A 17,699-nucleotide genomic window follows, 5' to 3' on the forward strand; every position below is an offset into this window, starting at 1 on the left:
CTGTACGTCTGAGGTAGTTAGAAGAAATTAGAGGGATTTTTATGTCCCATGCAGAGCATGAGCAGAGCAGAGCAGTCATAAATCTTTAAAAAATAATTTAAGGGATCCTCATCAACAGTATTTGTGTATGACAATACATATTAGCCGTTGTATCATTATTTGAGTTTGAAGTGTAAAATGTCCATGTCCGTCGTTTATCAAGCAATTATAGGAACAGACAGGCGGATCCTGGTGAATTATGTATTTTTGTGGAGAAGTTGGTGAACAATATTGCAGCTAAAGCTTCCTCTTATGTACGCATAAATCAAAGGCAGTTAGTGAGACTTCCAAAGGAAATATTGTGTCGTCTCTTGTGTGGTATTAATTTCACCCTAATTTGGACATTTTAAGCAAAGCAGAACAAAAGGTTTTTCCAGCCAAGTTCCTCAGAAATAAAATAAATAAAGAATATAAAGAACATGATGAGGATCCTGCTGCAACATCGGTTCTTCCCGGGGATTTTAAGTGAAGTTCACATTTTTCCACTTTTATAAAAGAAATAAAACTTGATTCCAAAATCTGTATTAGACGGCTACATTTGAAGAACTAAAAATATTCATACTAAATCTTCATTTTAAAATATATTAGATTATAGATTAAATGTTTCTGTAAGAAAAATGTCATGGCAAATATTAAAGTTAAGTATAGATCTTAAATCATTTTGTATCTCATGACCTTTACAAGAGATGTGTAAATGCTGGATTTTTCACCGACTGACAACTGCTCTGTGTTGAGTTCCTAAAGCTGGGCTGAACACACACAAACACACATTATCATCGAGTGTAAGCCTGCATATTGTAGTAGTAAGACAGGAAGGAAATCGGGGACCCCAGAAAACACAAAACACTCTGCATTTGACCAAATCACGAGCGAGGGAGAAGCCACAAAGGTTGTTTGTATCCCTGTGAGCGTTGACGGTGGGGTGAAGGGTTGTGGGTAAAGCTTAGAAATGAGGTTCCCAGCCAACTTTGCACGCCTTTTCAACTTCTCCCCACTCTTCTGTCTTTTTATTGTGCGGACTAACAGATCATGTTAGGTCTAACACTGGTGTACAATTATTACTGATATGTTCATTAAAACATGGTATTTTCCGTTTCTGCTGAAGATCTGTCAGTTACGCCCTGAGTCGACTCACAGCGACTGAAACTGTGCAACACTCGAACATGTTTTTTTAAACTGATGAGATTTTACTGCCTTGTTTCAGGAGAACACTTGGGGGAATATGGCCAATTTAAACGATAAACTAATGATTAAAATCACATTTCAAGCTAAAATGCCAAATATTCTCCTCAGAAATGGGATTTGCTGATAAACTATGTTTTGTGTCATTTTAAATTGAATATAGTTTTGGACTGTTGGTCAAACAAGACAAGCAATCCGAAGTCAACACTTTGGGCTTTTTTTACTTTTATGGGCATATTTCACCTTCTTTTAAACATTTTATAGACTAAACTGTTAATCAAAATAGTGTCCGACAAGTTAATTTTATTATATCTTCAATAGTTCAATTCTAAAACACATGATTAACGCTTATTTAACAATTCTACACAGAAATCTAATCTACAAATCCCAGAAATTGCAAAGAAAATAATCCCTATCGACAAAAAATCATTAGTTGTAGCTCTAACAACACACAGCTAAAGTCATTATAACTCATTCCTTTCATCCTCTGCACCTCCCTCCTTCCCCTGTAGTTCACACCAGTGGTCATTTTCATGTGTCAAGGACCTCGCACTTGGGGTTTTGGGAGGTGGGCCCTCAATTAGCGAGCCACGCGTCCTTTGGAAGAAAGAGGAACTCCGTGAGGAGTCCTTAACGACTGACCTCTGTTCACTCTGCTGTGACCCCGTGACCTTGAGGTCACAGGCCACAATACACCCCCATCTGGAGCTGTGTTATCAGCTCTATGATGAAGGGAGGAACAGCAACCCTCTTCATTCAGGCCGAGCTGCATGACTCTATTGAAGGCCTGAGAACGGCGGTCCTGCTCAAACACCTCTCTGAACGTCCGTTCAGCTCTATGAATTCAACTTCAGCCTCTGATCAGGGCCGATAATGTGGATCGGTCTTTTTTAATTGAGCTGGACCAGAAAGAAGAAAGGTTGCACACCAGGGGAGCCGCCTGGAGCAACTATGATCCTGTATTTTTGGCCACTGAGCAGCACTAATATGGATCTCTTTTAGGGTGAATGCCTTGCTCAATGGCAAATTCCTGGGAAGTAAAAGTACTCCCTATGTACCTTCGAGCGAAACAGCTCTCATACCGCTTAATGGCAGTCGCATATACAAAATATTAATGAGGGGAAACTTTGTTTCACACGTTTTTGGCCCGTCTAATGCTGATCCTAAACTAACTTTTAAATCATTACCATATTACACTAAACCAGTAGTGGAATGTTGTTAATGGAACAGCACTTAAAAAAGGGACAGTGTGTAGGATTTTGATTTTGAATACCCCTCCTTTAAGTACAATTTTCAGGTACTTTCACTTTACCTGAGTATTTCCATTTTCTGCTATTTTATACATCTACTCCACTGCATCTGATAACTGTAGTCACTAGTTTTGATTGTATTATCAAATCTAAAATAAATTATTCTGATGTGGATCATTCTGCATAATCAGTTCTTTTAAGCAACGTTGGAAGTATATAAATCTTTTACTTCAGTAAAAGTAGTAACACTATAGTAATACTTTAATTTAAAAAATACAATTTAATTAGTTAAAAAAGGTACAAAAGTATGAGCTTCAAAATGTATTCAAAGTACCAAAAGTAATATATATATACACAAACACCAGGGTAGTTTGAGAATTTTACCATGGGATGAATAAAGTTGCATCTTAACCTGAACCTCTTAATCTGTAAAGTAACTAAAGTTATCAAATAAATGTAGTGGAGTAAAAAGTTTAAGAAAAATGGAAACACTAAAGTAAAGAATCTCAAAAAGTATAGTACTTGAGAAAATGTACTTAGTTACTGTCCAGTGTGCTTAGATGTGTGCTTTAAAGTATATTTTAATGCCAATATTTGAGTACTTGTACTGGACATTTTGAATGCAGGACTTACTTCTAAACAATATTTTTATACTGTAGTATTGCTACTGAAGAACTTCTTCCACCACTGCACTAAACATACATTGTGTTGTTCGCATGTTTAGTCTGATTTCAAATCCCAAACCGTACAAATAATAAATGTACAACCACATACAGATAAAAGCAGTGGATGGCATTTTTGCCTAAAAAATAATATTTTGCTTAAAGATTAATTGATAAAAATATTCTTTTTTCAGCTGTTCAATTCCTTTGATTTAAGATTTAAATTGGGTCACAGATTAATTTAGAATAAAGACTTACATTGCCTGCACATGGTGAGGGACGAGCATCAAACACACATTTTTATTGTTGAGAGTGGAAAGGTTGTAAATGTGTTCTTATTCAAATGTTTGCCTGCAATGATTCAAACAGGTCTTACTCTGCATCTATTGTCAAACTGTCTAAAGTATTAGAGAGAAGACTGCATGCATAACTTGAAAGATTCTTTTCATACAGCTGCAATCGTCACATTAATTTTCTGCACACACACACAATTTTTTAATCTAGCAAAAAGAAAAGAAAAGCTACTTGCGATACAGTAATTTAAGTGTCTTACAAAATAGAGAACAACAGCACATTTAAGTGCACCGTAAGTAAGGGGAGATAGTCTTAGGAAGGAATATAGTGAGAGATATAACACATATTTATCCTCCTTAAGACATTACTGATAAAGTGTTTGCCTTTGTGCATCTCACAAAGCAACAATTCTGTCTGTTAACATGGTGGTGATCAAAATATTTAGTCAAACACTTCATTATTCTGACATTTTGCCATCAGCTTCCTGCAGGTCAAAACAAATCGTGGAACAAGGATGCCACCTGGTGGCAGAATAACTATGGCTGCTGTTATCTGATTTAAAACAGTTTAGGAAACAGAAAAGCACATTAACTGTTAATTACATGCAGTGGCAACCAGGCAGCGGTAGAGGAAGGACTGAGATCTTTTATTTAAGTGAAAGTAGTAATACTACGGTGTAAAAACACTCGTAAATAAGTTAATGGCATGCATTTAAGATTTTACTTTAAGTATCATTTTTTAATTTGTATTCTAAATCTCCAAACTAACTTAAGTTATTAAATAAATGTAGTGCAGTAAAACAAATGATGATGTAGTGGCCTAGAAATAGAAAGTAGCATAAAATGAAAATACAAGTAAAGTACCTAAGAATGTATTTAAGTGCAGTACTTAGGTTAGGGCTACATTTTACCACTGCAACCAGGTATCTGTGAAATATAGATTTTTGCAAATTAAACAATTTGCTCACGTGATAAAGGAAACTACTTGAGGGAACAACATCAGTCTTTTGCGAAGCTAGCTTCATCACCTGCTGCAGGTAGCTACCAGCTAACAAATGTGTTTACATTTACAACTGTCCTCCTCTTTATCACTGAAGGTTTCTCGGGTGTTTACTCAATAACCTAACCTGCAACTAACACACATTAACAAACACAATACTTACATTCAGTGTTTCTCTTGTGTTTCTCTAAAACCTCCTACATTTTTCGGTCTGAGTGATGAAACCGTGACCCAACATCTCAGCTGTTTATGGGCAGGTGTAGCCGCATGTGCGCACATTCAAGTTGGTCACCTGACCTTAATTGTCCTTTAATTGTTGTTGTAGCCTATAAATTGATAATGCAGTTATAAAAATCTCTATTTAAAGACGCCTCCACTTATTATTTTCTATAATAGGGTGACAGTCAGTTTGTGTTTACTTCTACACATTTTCTATAGAGTTGAAAACGTAATTCTACTTATTGTCAGGTGTTTTTCACTGTTGATGCTGCTAGTCTGTCTATCTGTCCAATTGTATTTCTTTCTTTCTTTGCCTTTGTATAAGGTAAACAGTATGTTTTCAATCATACAACAGGAATTTTCACTAAAATTGCTAATACAAATAGATTATTATGATCTCAAAAGCATGAATGAATTATTGACCAACAGACGGTGATGGAGGTAGCTACTCACATCTTAATGTAAGTAGCAATACCACAAGGAAATGAATTATGTGTTACAAGTAAAAGTCCTGCATTCAAAACCTTACGTATTAGCAAATAGTACTTAAAGTATCAAAAGTAAAAGTACTCATTTTGCAAAATGGCCCCATTCAAAGTGTTACATTTACTACATAATACGTATTGTTGAAATTTTATTACGGTCAAAGCAACATTTGAATGTTGCAAAGGTAGAGCTATTTCTAACAACTGTACTAACTGTTGGGTCATTTCATCTACAACATGCACATTTTATAAAGTGATCATATGCTGTCAGATAAAAGTGCAGTGAAAAGTACAATATAGAAGTTTAAAGTGAAGTACCTCAAATTTGTAATTAAGTAAAGTTCTTGAGCAAATGTAGTTAGTTAAATTCCACTACTGCCAACAAGATTTATCAACTATTTTTGCCTTAAAAAGTGATACCACGTGACCAAATATGGATGCAGCCTCAGAAATCGACTAACCTTTCCCAGTTGCTCCTGCATGAGGAGAGGGGCCGGGTCTAGTTCATCTATCTATCTAATGGATGTGACAACATGTAAGAGTCTAATTACATTCTATTCCTCAAGGATTTCACAAAGTCTTCCCTTTTATGTCACCTTTTCTGTCTTGAATTGCCACATAATCCATAAAAGTGATATTTCTATGTTTTATGCTAACACATAGACCACATACTAGACTTTTCTGTCATCAGTAAAAGGAAATTAAAAATCCAAAGGGGGTTTCTGCAGTGTTGTCAGTCCGTGAGTGCTGGATGTCCTCTTGAACATGAAAAATGAATCTCACACACAGTGCTCAGGGTAAAATAAGAGAAAGATTTATTCTTTGTTCTGTTGTACAAAACTTTATTACAACATAAAGCTGACGAACAAAACTGCGTCTGCTGGAAATAAAAGGTTTCTCTCAGCAGAATGCGGACAGCAATAATCACAGGTGTGAAAACTAATATATGTACAGTACTTATTGAATATTTGTTAAGATTGAGAGACAAATGTTTTAAAGACATTGGCAGTGTTTTATAAAAAGGTTCCTGATATAACAAAAACCACAAAGAGATCCATTCTTACTGTAATGGAGATTTGGAGCTGACAGTAATTTGGAGTTCACACATTGACTGTATTTCTTCTTTCCTTCTTTCTACTTTAACAACTTTCTCGCTCTGCTAGTCACTACAATATACCAAAATACAGTAGAAAATATTCTAAAGGACATCAAAAAGTAGGAACATTTAACTCCATTAAAAGAAAACAAAGCCAGTCTGTGCACTCAGGTCCGAGAGGAAGCTTCAGTTTGTGTCTTTATGCGTCTGTGGTTCATTTAGTCTTGAAGCGTTCATTGGTAAAAAAGCATTTGATTCTTGGCACCTTGTCATGTTACAATAACAGAATGTAAGAAAGGAAGACCAGAAAGGAAAGCATGACTGACTTTTAAAACTTGATGTCCCAGTACTGCCGTGTCTCTTTAGAGGCTTCAAACTCGTCTTCAGTGTCGGCAGAGATGGTCTGTGACGTCACTTCAGGGTGCTGAGTTGGACCGCCGGCTTCTGAAAGGTAATTCAAAAGCAATGTGCAAGACTGTATTAAAGGATAATGACGTTATTATTTACGTTTCTTTTTGTCCACAAATGAAAAGACCAAAACCAAAAATGTGCTAGTCTGTGTCTTGGTCAAACAATATGTTCAGTGAAATGAAGGATGACATACTCCGTAAAGTTGTGCTAAAAGACATGCATATCTGACATACAACTACAACTGTACAACTTAGAAGAATTACAAGACTGTTTTTAATAAATATAGATCAGTTTGTCAGAGTTATGATAATCTCTTATCTTACCAGGGATGCACAGGACCTGGGGCCTCTCCCACAAGCCTCCAGACAGACACCTGATCAGAGGAGTTAGTCTCTGCTGGAACCCTTGAGCGCAGTGATAACGCACGACTGTGTTGGTCTCGTATCTCTGTCTGACTTTTCCAAAGATGGAGGCGTTTCGGACCTTGGGTGGTGGACCACATGAGGCTGTTGGAAGAGTTGAGACAGTTGAGAGTTGAGTCATTGGACCTGATGTAGGTATGATGGTGTAACAGCCCAACACAACCACATGAGGGAGGTGAAAAAAAGCATTAATGAGGAGCTCTAAAAGTCTAATTCCTATTACTCACAGGTGCCTTTCTTGCAGGTGTAAGCAAGGTGATAGTTGCAAGGTACGTCACTCCAGCGTCCGTCATCGTGCCACACCATCACTACACAGTCTTCACCAGACAGGAAGTAGCTGTCTGGCTGCCCCTTGTACCAGTTCTCATACAGCTGTATGCATGAAGATAAGAGACATGGGTCAGTTTGTACTCTATACAGCAGTCCTTGAAGGGTCTTGAATGAATTGTCTATCCTTGTTTATTGTCATAAGTTTGTGTCTTTCTTGATGTTGCAAATGGAGCTGCTGAGATGCAAGAAAAATGTCAGACTTGATCTGACCATAAAGTGTCATCATCATCATGATCATCATCATCATGATCATCATCATATTCCTCACCAGCGGGTTGCCATCAGACCAACGGAAATCATCCTCAATGGTCTTATCATTCAAACCGGTCCACTGGTATTCTTTGTAGTTGTCTGGTGAGAACAATAAAGCATGATCTTCAGTCCTCATAAGAACATGAATTAGTCATACAGGACAAACCATCTTGCTGAACCTACTGTTGATGTAACTCTGTTCCTCGGGGGTTATGATGGACACCAGATGAGCTCCCAGCATGCGACAGTGCTGCTCTGCCACCTCCCAGCTCAGACGCTGGCTGAAGTGTCGGTAGCAGAAACCGTGGAACTTATCCCAGCCCGGTTCACAACGCTCCAGGTCTGAAAACATCACAACCAAATAGTCTTTGAAAAGGTTTTATGCTGCAGACACAATAGTGTGAAGTCTTCCCAAGCTTCCCAACTTGTTTGATGGACATAACAGAAACAATTTCCACTGCAACAAAGCAGAGAGCTCACCAGTCTGACAGAAATCTCCTCCATACGTTGGCAAACAAAGACATTGTATCTGCTGGCCTCGGTCAGTACAGGTGCCTCCATTTAGACAAGGGTCGGCCACACAGGCATCTGGAACAAAACAGGGGGCCACTTGAAGTTATGCTGCTGAAACTACACGAGAGGACAGCGCACAGTCTGTGCATCTTTTTACTTTATTGTTGAAAGTGAATGCTTGTATTAGAAGTAGAACTAACTAAAAATAGATTTGCTTTATCAAAAGATTTGAGAAAGGATGATTAAAGTTCATGGACTCAGTAATTGCAACTGTGCCCTTATACCAGTGTATTATAGACGTTTACAGAAGAGTGCAAATGTAATAATAGTGTCATTATGCAGGCCATTAAAGGGACATGTTGAAGCACCAGGATCCACCTGCCACCTGAGCCAACAGATGGCAGCAGAGGACAGACTACAGAGTGTCACATGAGGTCAAACTCCTCAGGTCCTCTTCTCTCTTCTTTGGTGCAGATCTGACAATTCTGTCTTCTTCTGCTTACACTCTTCATTAATAGTAAGCCTTTGTAATGATACTTGCGTAAGGTGGAGCCTTAAAGATGCCAAATGCAATCACCCTGTGTAATAAAAAAGGGTAATAACAAAAGACTTTAAGGGACAGGTACAACTACAATACATATGTTCCCTTTATAATGGTCTATACTCTTTGAGTTTGATTAGCAGAAGTTTGGAGCTGCATTCATCCTAGTACATTACAATGAATGGTATTATGTTGGGCTTTACGTGCCCAAGGATTGTACTACAAATCGAAGTTACACACGATAATCAACAGATATTGTCGTAATCTGTTTTGATAACTACTCTTTATGTCTTTGTCATTAGATATTATAGTATGACAAACATTTTATGGGACTCACAAGTACACTGACACTGGTGTTGTGTTTTTTCTGTTACAAATCCTCAGTGTTCGTAATCTTTTCTCTCTGTCTCACGCTCTAATTCACATGGCTACTTTGTCACTCAAGTGACCTCTGTAGGTCTCACTGTAGGTTTCACACTTGCATCTCTTCTTCCATTCTTTGAAAAACCCTTGTTCAGGACCATTGTTCACAATTTCTAAACTATCTTGAGGAAAAAATGTATATGCAGATTATTCAGAATAGTTCATAAAGCCCTTTTGGGGAAAATATAAGAGAAATATGTCAGTTAGTCACTTCATGTCATTTCCCATAAAACATGAAGTTTTTGTGTTGACCTTCTTGCAAAATGGACTAATGTTACTGTGACTTTATTTTGCCAAACTCCTGCATGGAGGATTACACTGCACAAGAGAAATATCTCTTGGCTTCAGGCAAAGTGTCCCTGTCAAAAGGTAGTTGTTACCAAAGAAAGCCTCGTAGTTTGAAGTCCTGGAGAAAAGGATGGGTTGCAGTTTAATTTTCTAAATTTGAAAAAGAAGGCAAAATGGAGGCATGCGTTATTTCAAACTCAAATTAAACATTTTACAAGTGGATTTGGTTTATTTGCTTCCTTTGACACCCTGTAAACAAGATCTCTGTGGTGTCTATCATTATACGGCACACTCACAAACTTGTGTGTGTGTGTGTGTGTGTGTGTGTGTGTGTGTGTGTTTGTGTGTGTGTCTGTGTCTGTGTTTGTGTGTAAGGTAATAACTGTTTTACACAAGTCAAATGAGAATCATGTGCACTCAAAGTAAAACCATCATTTAGTTTTGCTGAAAAATAAACAACTGGGGTTAAGTATAAGAAAATTAAGCGTTGTGCTGTGACCCATGTTGACATCTCTACTGTCTACAAGAACCTTGGTTTAACTCTCAGTCATTTCTGTGAAAAGTTTGCATGATTTCTCTGGGTTTGTTTGGACAGCTCAAACAGCACATGACAACAAATTGCCTGTAAATTATAATGTGAGGTTAGTAGTTTTAATTAATGAAGATCTAAACTGAGATTATGTGAAAAACTAGCAAAAACATTTGCAAGCTCCGATCTGTACTTAAAAAAGGTCTCTGTCTGAAAGCTTATATCAATATTTATGTGGATGCTTTTCCTGTTTGTTTGTTTTTCATTATCATGACTAGTAGCATGCTGAAAGTAAAAAACGCAGCAAACTAAATTGTAACTGCAACCATAGATTAACTGGAGCTTGTTGTAGTCTTGAGTTGTATTGTGAGATCATTAGGCAAATCTGGATCATGTGACATACAGCATGTTGTATATCACCTAAACTTGTTGTATCAGCTGCTCCCAAAATGCATTTTTAATTCACTTTAAAAGAAAAATACTGCCTCTTTTGACCTCTATTTGTTAAGAGACCTAACTCTCATATTTCTAGATAGCATGTCCTAAATATCAAAGCAAAGATGCTGAGTGAAGGTGTTGCACAGGGTGTGTCCACGATCACCACAAATAGGCCTGACTGGAATATGTCAAGCAGTTGATAAGACACAATTGCCTGTAAAGAGAAGGTTTTTTTTGAGATAATTTGAAAGCCTCTGTGAAGATGTATTGAGCCGTATGCAGAGCCCTCTAGTTTGTTTGTGCATCATTAAAAGTTCTGTTGCTGTATGCACTAAGCAATGTAAAGCACACTGCCATTTCCGGTAATGAGATGTGTTTGCCTCATCTTGTTTTCTGATTAAAATATTAGACTTGTAACTGCCTACTGTGTTGGAACGGCAATTTCCTGGATTTATGGCCAAATCCTATGGAAGACAATTTCTGCAGGAAAACCCCCCAAAAAAGACAATTTGTGCAAAATAAATACTTTAAAATGCTGATGATAAATAAAAAATGACGAGATACTTAAGCAAATGTATTCATAATTTTGAATCATTAGGTCAACAATGTTTGACTTACCTTGAGGTTTTCATCACGTCTAACTTGTCACATGTTTTTTTTAAGATTTTCTTGGCAGAAATTGGCTTTCATATAATGCACCACTCTCTGCTGCCATTTTTAGTAGAAGCAGAAACAAACTAAACATTTAACTGTAAACTTAAACATTTGAGACTGAAGGAAAACTAGATTACAGATCTATCAACTGATGATGAGACGAGAAGCAAATATAGATTAGTTGATTTTATCATTCTTACACCTAAAACACAATAATGTACAAATCTTGGAAGATCGGGATTAAACAATAGAACATGACGTGAGTATAAAACATTAATGACCCTTAAAGATAAATAAACATATTGCTAAATGCTACCACTTACAACAAATCAACACTGAAAAGTATTTGTGCTCATAAACATAATAACGCTGTGCTTTCGAACTAGAATGTCTAAAATGACAATATAAATCTTACAATCTGAGGAGAGAGAATCGTTTTAACACTTGAGTTATGGATTAAATAAAAACGTATTTGCTGTTGCACTGGTCAGTGCTGTTGCATTCATTGTAATCGCAGTTACATTCCAGAGAAAAGTGCCTTTATCAAGTTACTTCTAGATTACTGCAAAAGACACTGTGAGTTAGTGAGAAGAAAGTGATGGTGAAGAGAATAATCTGCCCTTGTTTGGTGCAGAGATGTATTATTTGCAAGTAAAATGCACTGATCAAGATACTGAGAAAAGTTTACCAATGCTTTCACCATAATTCTTGCAGAAAATCTTTGTAGAAGAAGCAATGGACCACTCATTCATAAACATACCGGTATATTACAGTACTTCACAGAAGTCAATCTTTGGATGAGGAAGAAAATAGCATGCACAACAAGACTGGGCTGTTGACAAAAGTCAAACGGGAGCTGTCCCAGTGGGAGAATCTCGAAGGGGAGGTGGGGGTCACAAGGAGAGAAGTGAGGAGCGTTTTAATTTGAAGCGAGTCAGAAGGGTGAGTGGGCTTTCTTAGACGACAAGTGAAACAAACGCGGGAAGTCATTTGAAAAAGGAGGGAAGGTGTTTTACAGAAAATGGAGCAAAGGTAGGTTGGGGACAGATCGGGGATTTTAGTGCGTCATTGCATCGAGTAGCAAGAGGAGGACGGTTAGGCTGATGAGAGTGGCTTTAACATTACCTGAAGCTTTCCCTGTACCGCCTACAGCTGCCCTCTCATTGGGCAAGATAAGCAGAGTGGGCGGCTGGGTGAGACTAAACTCAACATCCACCAGACCTTGATCCACTGGCGGTATGAAGACTGACACCTTCCGGGGCTCAGCCGTCTTGCGGAAAACATTCGGTGCTGAGGTGGTCGGGCTCCAGGTGCGTCTGGACCAGTGTTTGGTGGTTGTGATGGTGGTGCTGCTCGTCTTTGTGGGAGAAGCAGTGGATTTTGTACTCAAGGAGGAATCTGGAGATGTTGTGGAGGTGATGGAGGAGTTCTTTCTGGTGTACTCTAGAGCATTCAGAGACTCTTGTGGTCCTGTTGTGGTGGTTAGCAAAGCCCAGTTAGATGTTTGTGAATCGAGAGGAAAGACGGTAAAGTCCTCCTCAAAAGTTGTGGCAACGTCAGCTTCTTCTTCAAGGGTTGGGCCAACGCTGGCTTCTTCTTCAAGGGTTGGGCCAACGCTGGCTTCTTCTTCAAGGGTTGAGCCAACGCTGGCTTCTTCTTCAAGGGTTGTAGCATAGTTAGTTTCTCCTTCAAGGGTTGGGCCAACGCTAGCTTCTTCTACAAGGGTTAGGGAAATGTTAACTTCTTTTTGAAGAACTGGGGCAACGTTAGCTTCTTCAAGGGCAAGGGTTGGAACAATTGTATTTTCTTCTTCAAGGGTTGTGGCAATGTTAGCTTCTGTTTCAAGGGCAAGGATTGGAGCAATTGTATTTTCTTCTTCAAGGGTTGTGGCAATGTTAGCTTCTGTTTCAAGGGCAAGGGTTGGAGCAATTGTATTTTCTTCTTCAAGGGTTGTAGCAATGTTAGCGTCTGTTTCAAGGGCAAGGGTTGGAGCAATTGTATGTTCTTCTTCAAGGGTTGTCGCAATGTTAGCTTCTGTTTCAAGGGCAAGGGTTGGAGCAATTGTATTTTCTTCTTCAAGGGTTGTAGCAATGTTAGCGTCTGTTTCAAGGGCAAGGGTTGGAGCAATTGTATGTTCTTCTTCAAGGGTTGTCGCAATGTTAGCTTCTGTTTCAAGGGCAAGGGTTGGAGCTATTGTATTTTCTTCTTCAAGGGTTGGGGCAACTTTAACTTCCTCTTCCGATGAAAAGAAAACTTGATCTTTTTCTTCAAGAGTTGGGGAAACTTTAATTTCTTCTTCATGGGTTGGGGTAACTGTAAGTTCCTCTTCAAGGGTTGGAGTAACATTATTTTCCTCTTCAATAATTCGGCTAACATTAACATCCACTTCAAGGGTTGGGGCAACTTTAACTTCCTCTTCCGGTGAAAAGAAAACTTGATCTTTTTCTTCAAGAGTTGAGGAAACTTTAATTTCTTCTTCAGGTGTTGGGGTAACTGTAAGTTCCTCTTCAAGGGTTGGAGTAACATTATTTTCCTCTTCAATAATTCGGCTAACATTAACATCCACTTCAAGGGTTGGAGCAACTTTAACGTCTTCTCCCAGGTTTGCAGTAATTGTAGAAAGTTCATGTCCACTTGCCTCTTCATAACCATTGGTTGTAGTATCCAAATACACTCTGTAACCTAATGTTTGATACTGTGCTGTGGGGGAATCAGAAGGTAACTGTGAACTGTTTGACCCCTCTGGAGATTCAGTGGTCACTAAAGTTACTCCAGAAACAAGGTTGTCTTCGGACTTTGTCGGGTGCAGCTGTTTTTCTTCACTTTCTAGAGTGTCTTCAATTTCTAAGCTTGTACTTCCCTCTTGTCTAGAAATCGAGGACTCCCACAACTGTGCTGCTGTGGAGAGGATTTCCAAGCCTAGTTTGTCAGAAGGAGGTGACCCAGATGAGAGGGTTGGATGGGGGAGTGCAGTCCGAGCTTCAGCAGAAGCACTGCTGGTCGAAGCAGAAGGTGACAGGTGAGTGGTAATGCTGGAAGTGAAAGACTCTGATGTGGAGATGAAGCTGTCTGCTTTGACGTCAAGGTCCCGTTCTAGAAAAGAGCATAAACACATTTTTAGTGAAGTAAGTACATTGAATAAGGTAAATGTGAAAACATTTGGAAAATATCCCTATTTGCTTCCTTGCAGAGAGTTACATGAGAAGACCGATACCACATGCATATCTTTAAATATGAAGCTATAGCTAGCTAACTAGCCAGTTAGCTTAGCTTAGCACAAAGACTCAAAACAGGGGAAACCGCTAGCCTGGCTCTGTCAAATCAGAACCACTAAAGCTCACTAATAACATATTACTCCATTTTGTTTAATCCGTACAAAAAAAGTGTAAAAATATCAAGTTGAATGTGGCAACCTTTCTTCAAAAGAACTTCTCTCGTGGCTCCCAGCCAAGAAATTGTCCGCCACAGAAACCCCTGTAACACCACAGTATGTTTTCTTTTTGTATAAGCAAACAAGATATAGCATTTTATTTTGTGAGTTTTATATGTTCTGGTAGGTGGATTTGAAAACCTTTGGACAGAGCCAAGCTAGCTGTTTCCAGTCTTTGTGCTAATCTAAGCTAACCGCCTGCAGGTTGTAGCTTCATATTTACCGTATAGATACAAGAGTGGTATTAATTTACTCGTCTAACTCTCGGCTAGAACAAAAATCATTTCCCAAAATGTGGAATAATTCCTGGCATTGGCTGCAGTTGAATAGTCTTTTTCTGCTTAGGAAGGCTTCTTATTCAGTGAAATGACCCGGAAGTATCTAAGTGGTTGATCTAAGACCTGGTTGAATTCTCTAAATACTAAGGAAAGGTGCTTCAGTGCTTCCTTTCTTGTCTCCTTTAACATAGAATACACTGGACCAACCTTTAAGACATTGACAGGAAAGGAGGAGGAAAAGAGATAATGCCTTCCCACATTTACTTGCGACATTTAAAGCGACACGACAGACCCACTTCAATAACATCCACAACCACATAATAAGCACAATTGGAGTCTCTTGGCACCACAGTTGTCTTTTGTTGAATCCCTATAAATTCTTCTTAACATTTTTCCTTGACCTCATGGTGTCTTCCGTCGAGGTCAAGGAAAAGTGGTTAGGATAAGATGAAGATGTAATTTTATTGACTATTCGACCGCAGACTTAGAAATTCACATCTATGCTCGACATACCTTGAGAAATATCTCCAGACCCATCCAGATAGGCCCACAGCGAGGTCAGCTCCTTGATAGAAGATTCTGAAGCTTGAACTGGTTGTGTAATAAGTTTTCCTTCTTCTTTTGAGGCCTGAGTTGAGAGAGACACCTGAACAGGGTCTTCTAATGCTGCCTCCTCCAGCTTCACCTGAACCACGGGGTCAAGGGTCATAGAGATCACCTCCCAGAAACTCTCCCCTTGAGTATAATTGCTGTCTGCCTCGCTGTAATTGGCTTGGGATCTGTCAACATCCAAGTTGCTCTCCTGTATTTCTTGGGAATCCTTTGGCCTCTCAGATGTATTCTCTTCAGGATGTGTGTCTGGAACTGTCTGACTATGTGTGTGAGGTTCATATGATAATTCGGGAAACCCTGTAGTGCTTTCAGGCTCAGACTCATGAGAGCTGAAGTTCAAGTTGAGGTGGAAACCCGTCTCATTGTAAACACTGGGCAGTAAGGATGTGTTTTGTGGGGAATTGTAGGTTTCTGTGGTGCTGATAGTGCTGTTCATCACCGGTGCTGTAGGATGCTGGGAGCTCATTTCTGTAGAGGGTGAAGTTTCATTCAATACCTGGAGGAGCTCCAACGTAGGTGTTGTGTTGAGAGGAGACTCTGATGTTTCTGATACAACTGTTGGATTTGTGTCAACCAGGTTTTCCTCTGTGGAAGAGATGGAGAAAAAGGGAAAAGATTCGACCACCCTTTGAGCTTTGAGCTCCACCTGTTCTGCATGTTGGTTCAGTTGCAGCTCTTGATCTGTTTCCATAAGAATAACAACATCTTGTCCAATGTCCTCAGGCTGCGTGGCCATGTAGTCCATGGGAGAGTCGGTGGGAATATTTCTATTATCTGTAGAGACAGATAAATGATTAAACATGTTATTTAAGAAACATCTTTTCAATGAACTTTTCATGTGTATCCAATGCATTTTTGACATGTGCATTTCTTTCTATTTAATGCACAAGAACGTTTTGAGGCACAAAATACTCACCTCTGAAACAATAGACGTCATGGAGGCTGGATGGCTCTGGGAAGCCAGTTTGGTTGCTGAAGCGGTAAATGGTTTTGACGCCCGGCTGAGGCCCTCCGCAGCGCTCTCTCGGGTCTATGATGGGGTAGCGCACACTGCCATCAGCCAGCCAGCCAGGGCTGCAACGGTCCAGACCTTCACTCCATGCCAAGTACAACTGTGCTGTTGAAGCCAGTTCCGCTCCTGCTGTTCTGCAGTACGACTGTGCCTCATCAAATGACAACTGCTGTGGGATGGAGTCATAAAACACCTCCCCTACAAACACAAAATATTTTATATTTTTCATTATCTTATTTTACTGTATGTACAATATGGATACATTTGATCATGATTATATGTAGATATAGTCCAAGTGATACATTGGAATGACTGACAGATCTATCACAGATATATCTGTATATGTGCCATATATGTTGTCTGATATAACAAGAAATTGCAGTACAGGAATGTGTTTGAGGTCATTTAGAAATATTATTATGTAGATTGTCCACTAGAAGAGCTTATTTTTGAACTGTAAAATGTCTCATTGTCTCAAACTTTGTATTAATAAACAATGGCCGATATATTGTTATTTTTGCTTTAAAGATCTCAAATATTGATATAAGCATTGGCCTTAAAAATCTAGTATGGATTAGCTACAGAAATAGGTATCATTTTTCATACCATAATTTTCCTCCATGTAACAGTAAACATCAAATAGATGATCTGGATCCATGGTCCCATAGTTTCTCACGCCTGGCTGGCCATCCATGTCTCCATAGCAACCTTCTCGGGGCACTTGGATTGGGTACCTGCAAAATAGAAACAATCAAGATTTGTCATTTAAAATGTACCTCTTAAACTCAGCTTTAACTGCTAGTGAAGATCCTGTACTTTACAAAGATACCAAACAAATATGAAAATGTAAATAAAAGATGGTCATTAAACACAGAGGTGCATTTGTTTCACAGCTTTAATTTAATGTTGGAACACGCAGATACAAAGGTGATAAGATACCTGACAGACTGGTCTGCCAGCCAACCTGCATCACACTGCTCGTAGCCGTCGTAGTAAGCGGCCAGCAGCTGGTCAGGAGTCGCGATTTGTGCCCCGATGGCCTCACAAGCCCTCTGGGCCTGATGAAAGGAAAAGGCATAGCGGCCCAAAGCGTCTCTGTAGTGGAATACGACACCTAAAGACACGCACACATAAGCACATAAACACACACAAATAAGCCCATATTTATTCATCTTGTGAAGGGCGTGGGTGGGATGTGATCTCAGAAACATATAAAGAGAAGGAAAGGAAGCTTTATGTATAGAGCACATTTCATTACAAAGACACTCAATGTGCTTTACATTTAAAGTTCAAAATAAAAAGACAAAAGAGGCATAAATATTAATAAAATTATATTATAT

The 17,699-nt window shown here is 38.9% G+C and overlaps 1 protein-coding gene across 1 annotated transcript in view; it reads right to left on the reverse strand.

Annotated features, from left to right (window-relative positions):
• Positions 1–5,922: 5,922 nt before the first annotated feature.
• The window catches only part of LOC115015998 (brevican core protein-like), a 19,708-nt gene continuing 7,931 nt past the window's right edge, over positions 5,923–17,699 (reverse strand). Inside the window, exons 4-14 of the mRNA XM_029443661.1 lie at positions 17,299–17,473; positions 16,966–17,093; positions 16,264–16,557; positions 15,249–16,121; positions 12,153–14,120; positions 8,122–8,229; positions 7,825–7,983; positions 7,658–7,740; positions 7,287–7,431; positions 6,961–7,143; positions 5,923–6,670 (exon numbers count right to left, since the gene is read on the reverse strand). Coding sequence (XP_029299521.1) covers positions 6,555–6,670; positions 6,961–7,143; positions 7,287–7,431; positions 7,658–7,740; positions 7,825–7,983; positions 8,122–8,229; positions 12,153–14,120; positions 15,249–16,121; positions 16,264–16,557; positions 16,966–17,093; positions 17,299–17,473 — 4,232 coding nt within the window. The 3' untranslated portion in view covers positions 5,923–6,554. The remainder of the gene's footprint in view (positions 6,671–6,960; positions 7,144–7,286; positions 7,432–7,657; positions 7,741–7,824; positions 7,984–8,121; positions 8,230–12,152; positions 14,121–15,248; positions 16,122–16,263; positions 16,558–16,965; positions 17,094–17,298; positions 17,474–17,699) is intronic.

The sequence above is a fragment of the Cottoperca gobio genome, chromosome 11 (genome assembly GCF_900634415.1).
Source record: "Cottoperca gobio chromosome 11, fCotGob3.1, whole genome shotgun sequence".
Taxonomy (NCBI): Eukaryota; Metazoa; Chordata; class Actinopteri; order Perciformes; family Bovichtidae; genus Cottoperca; species Cottoperca gobio.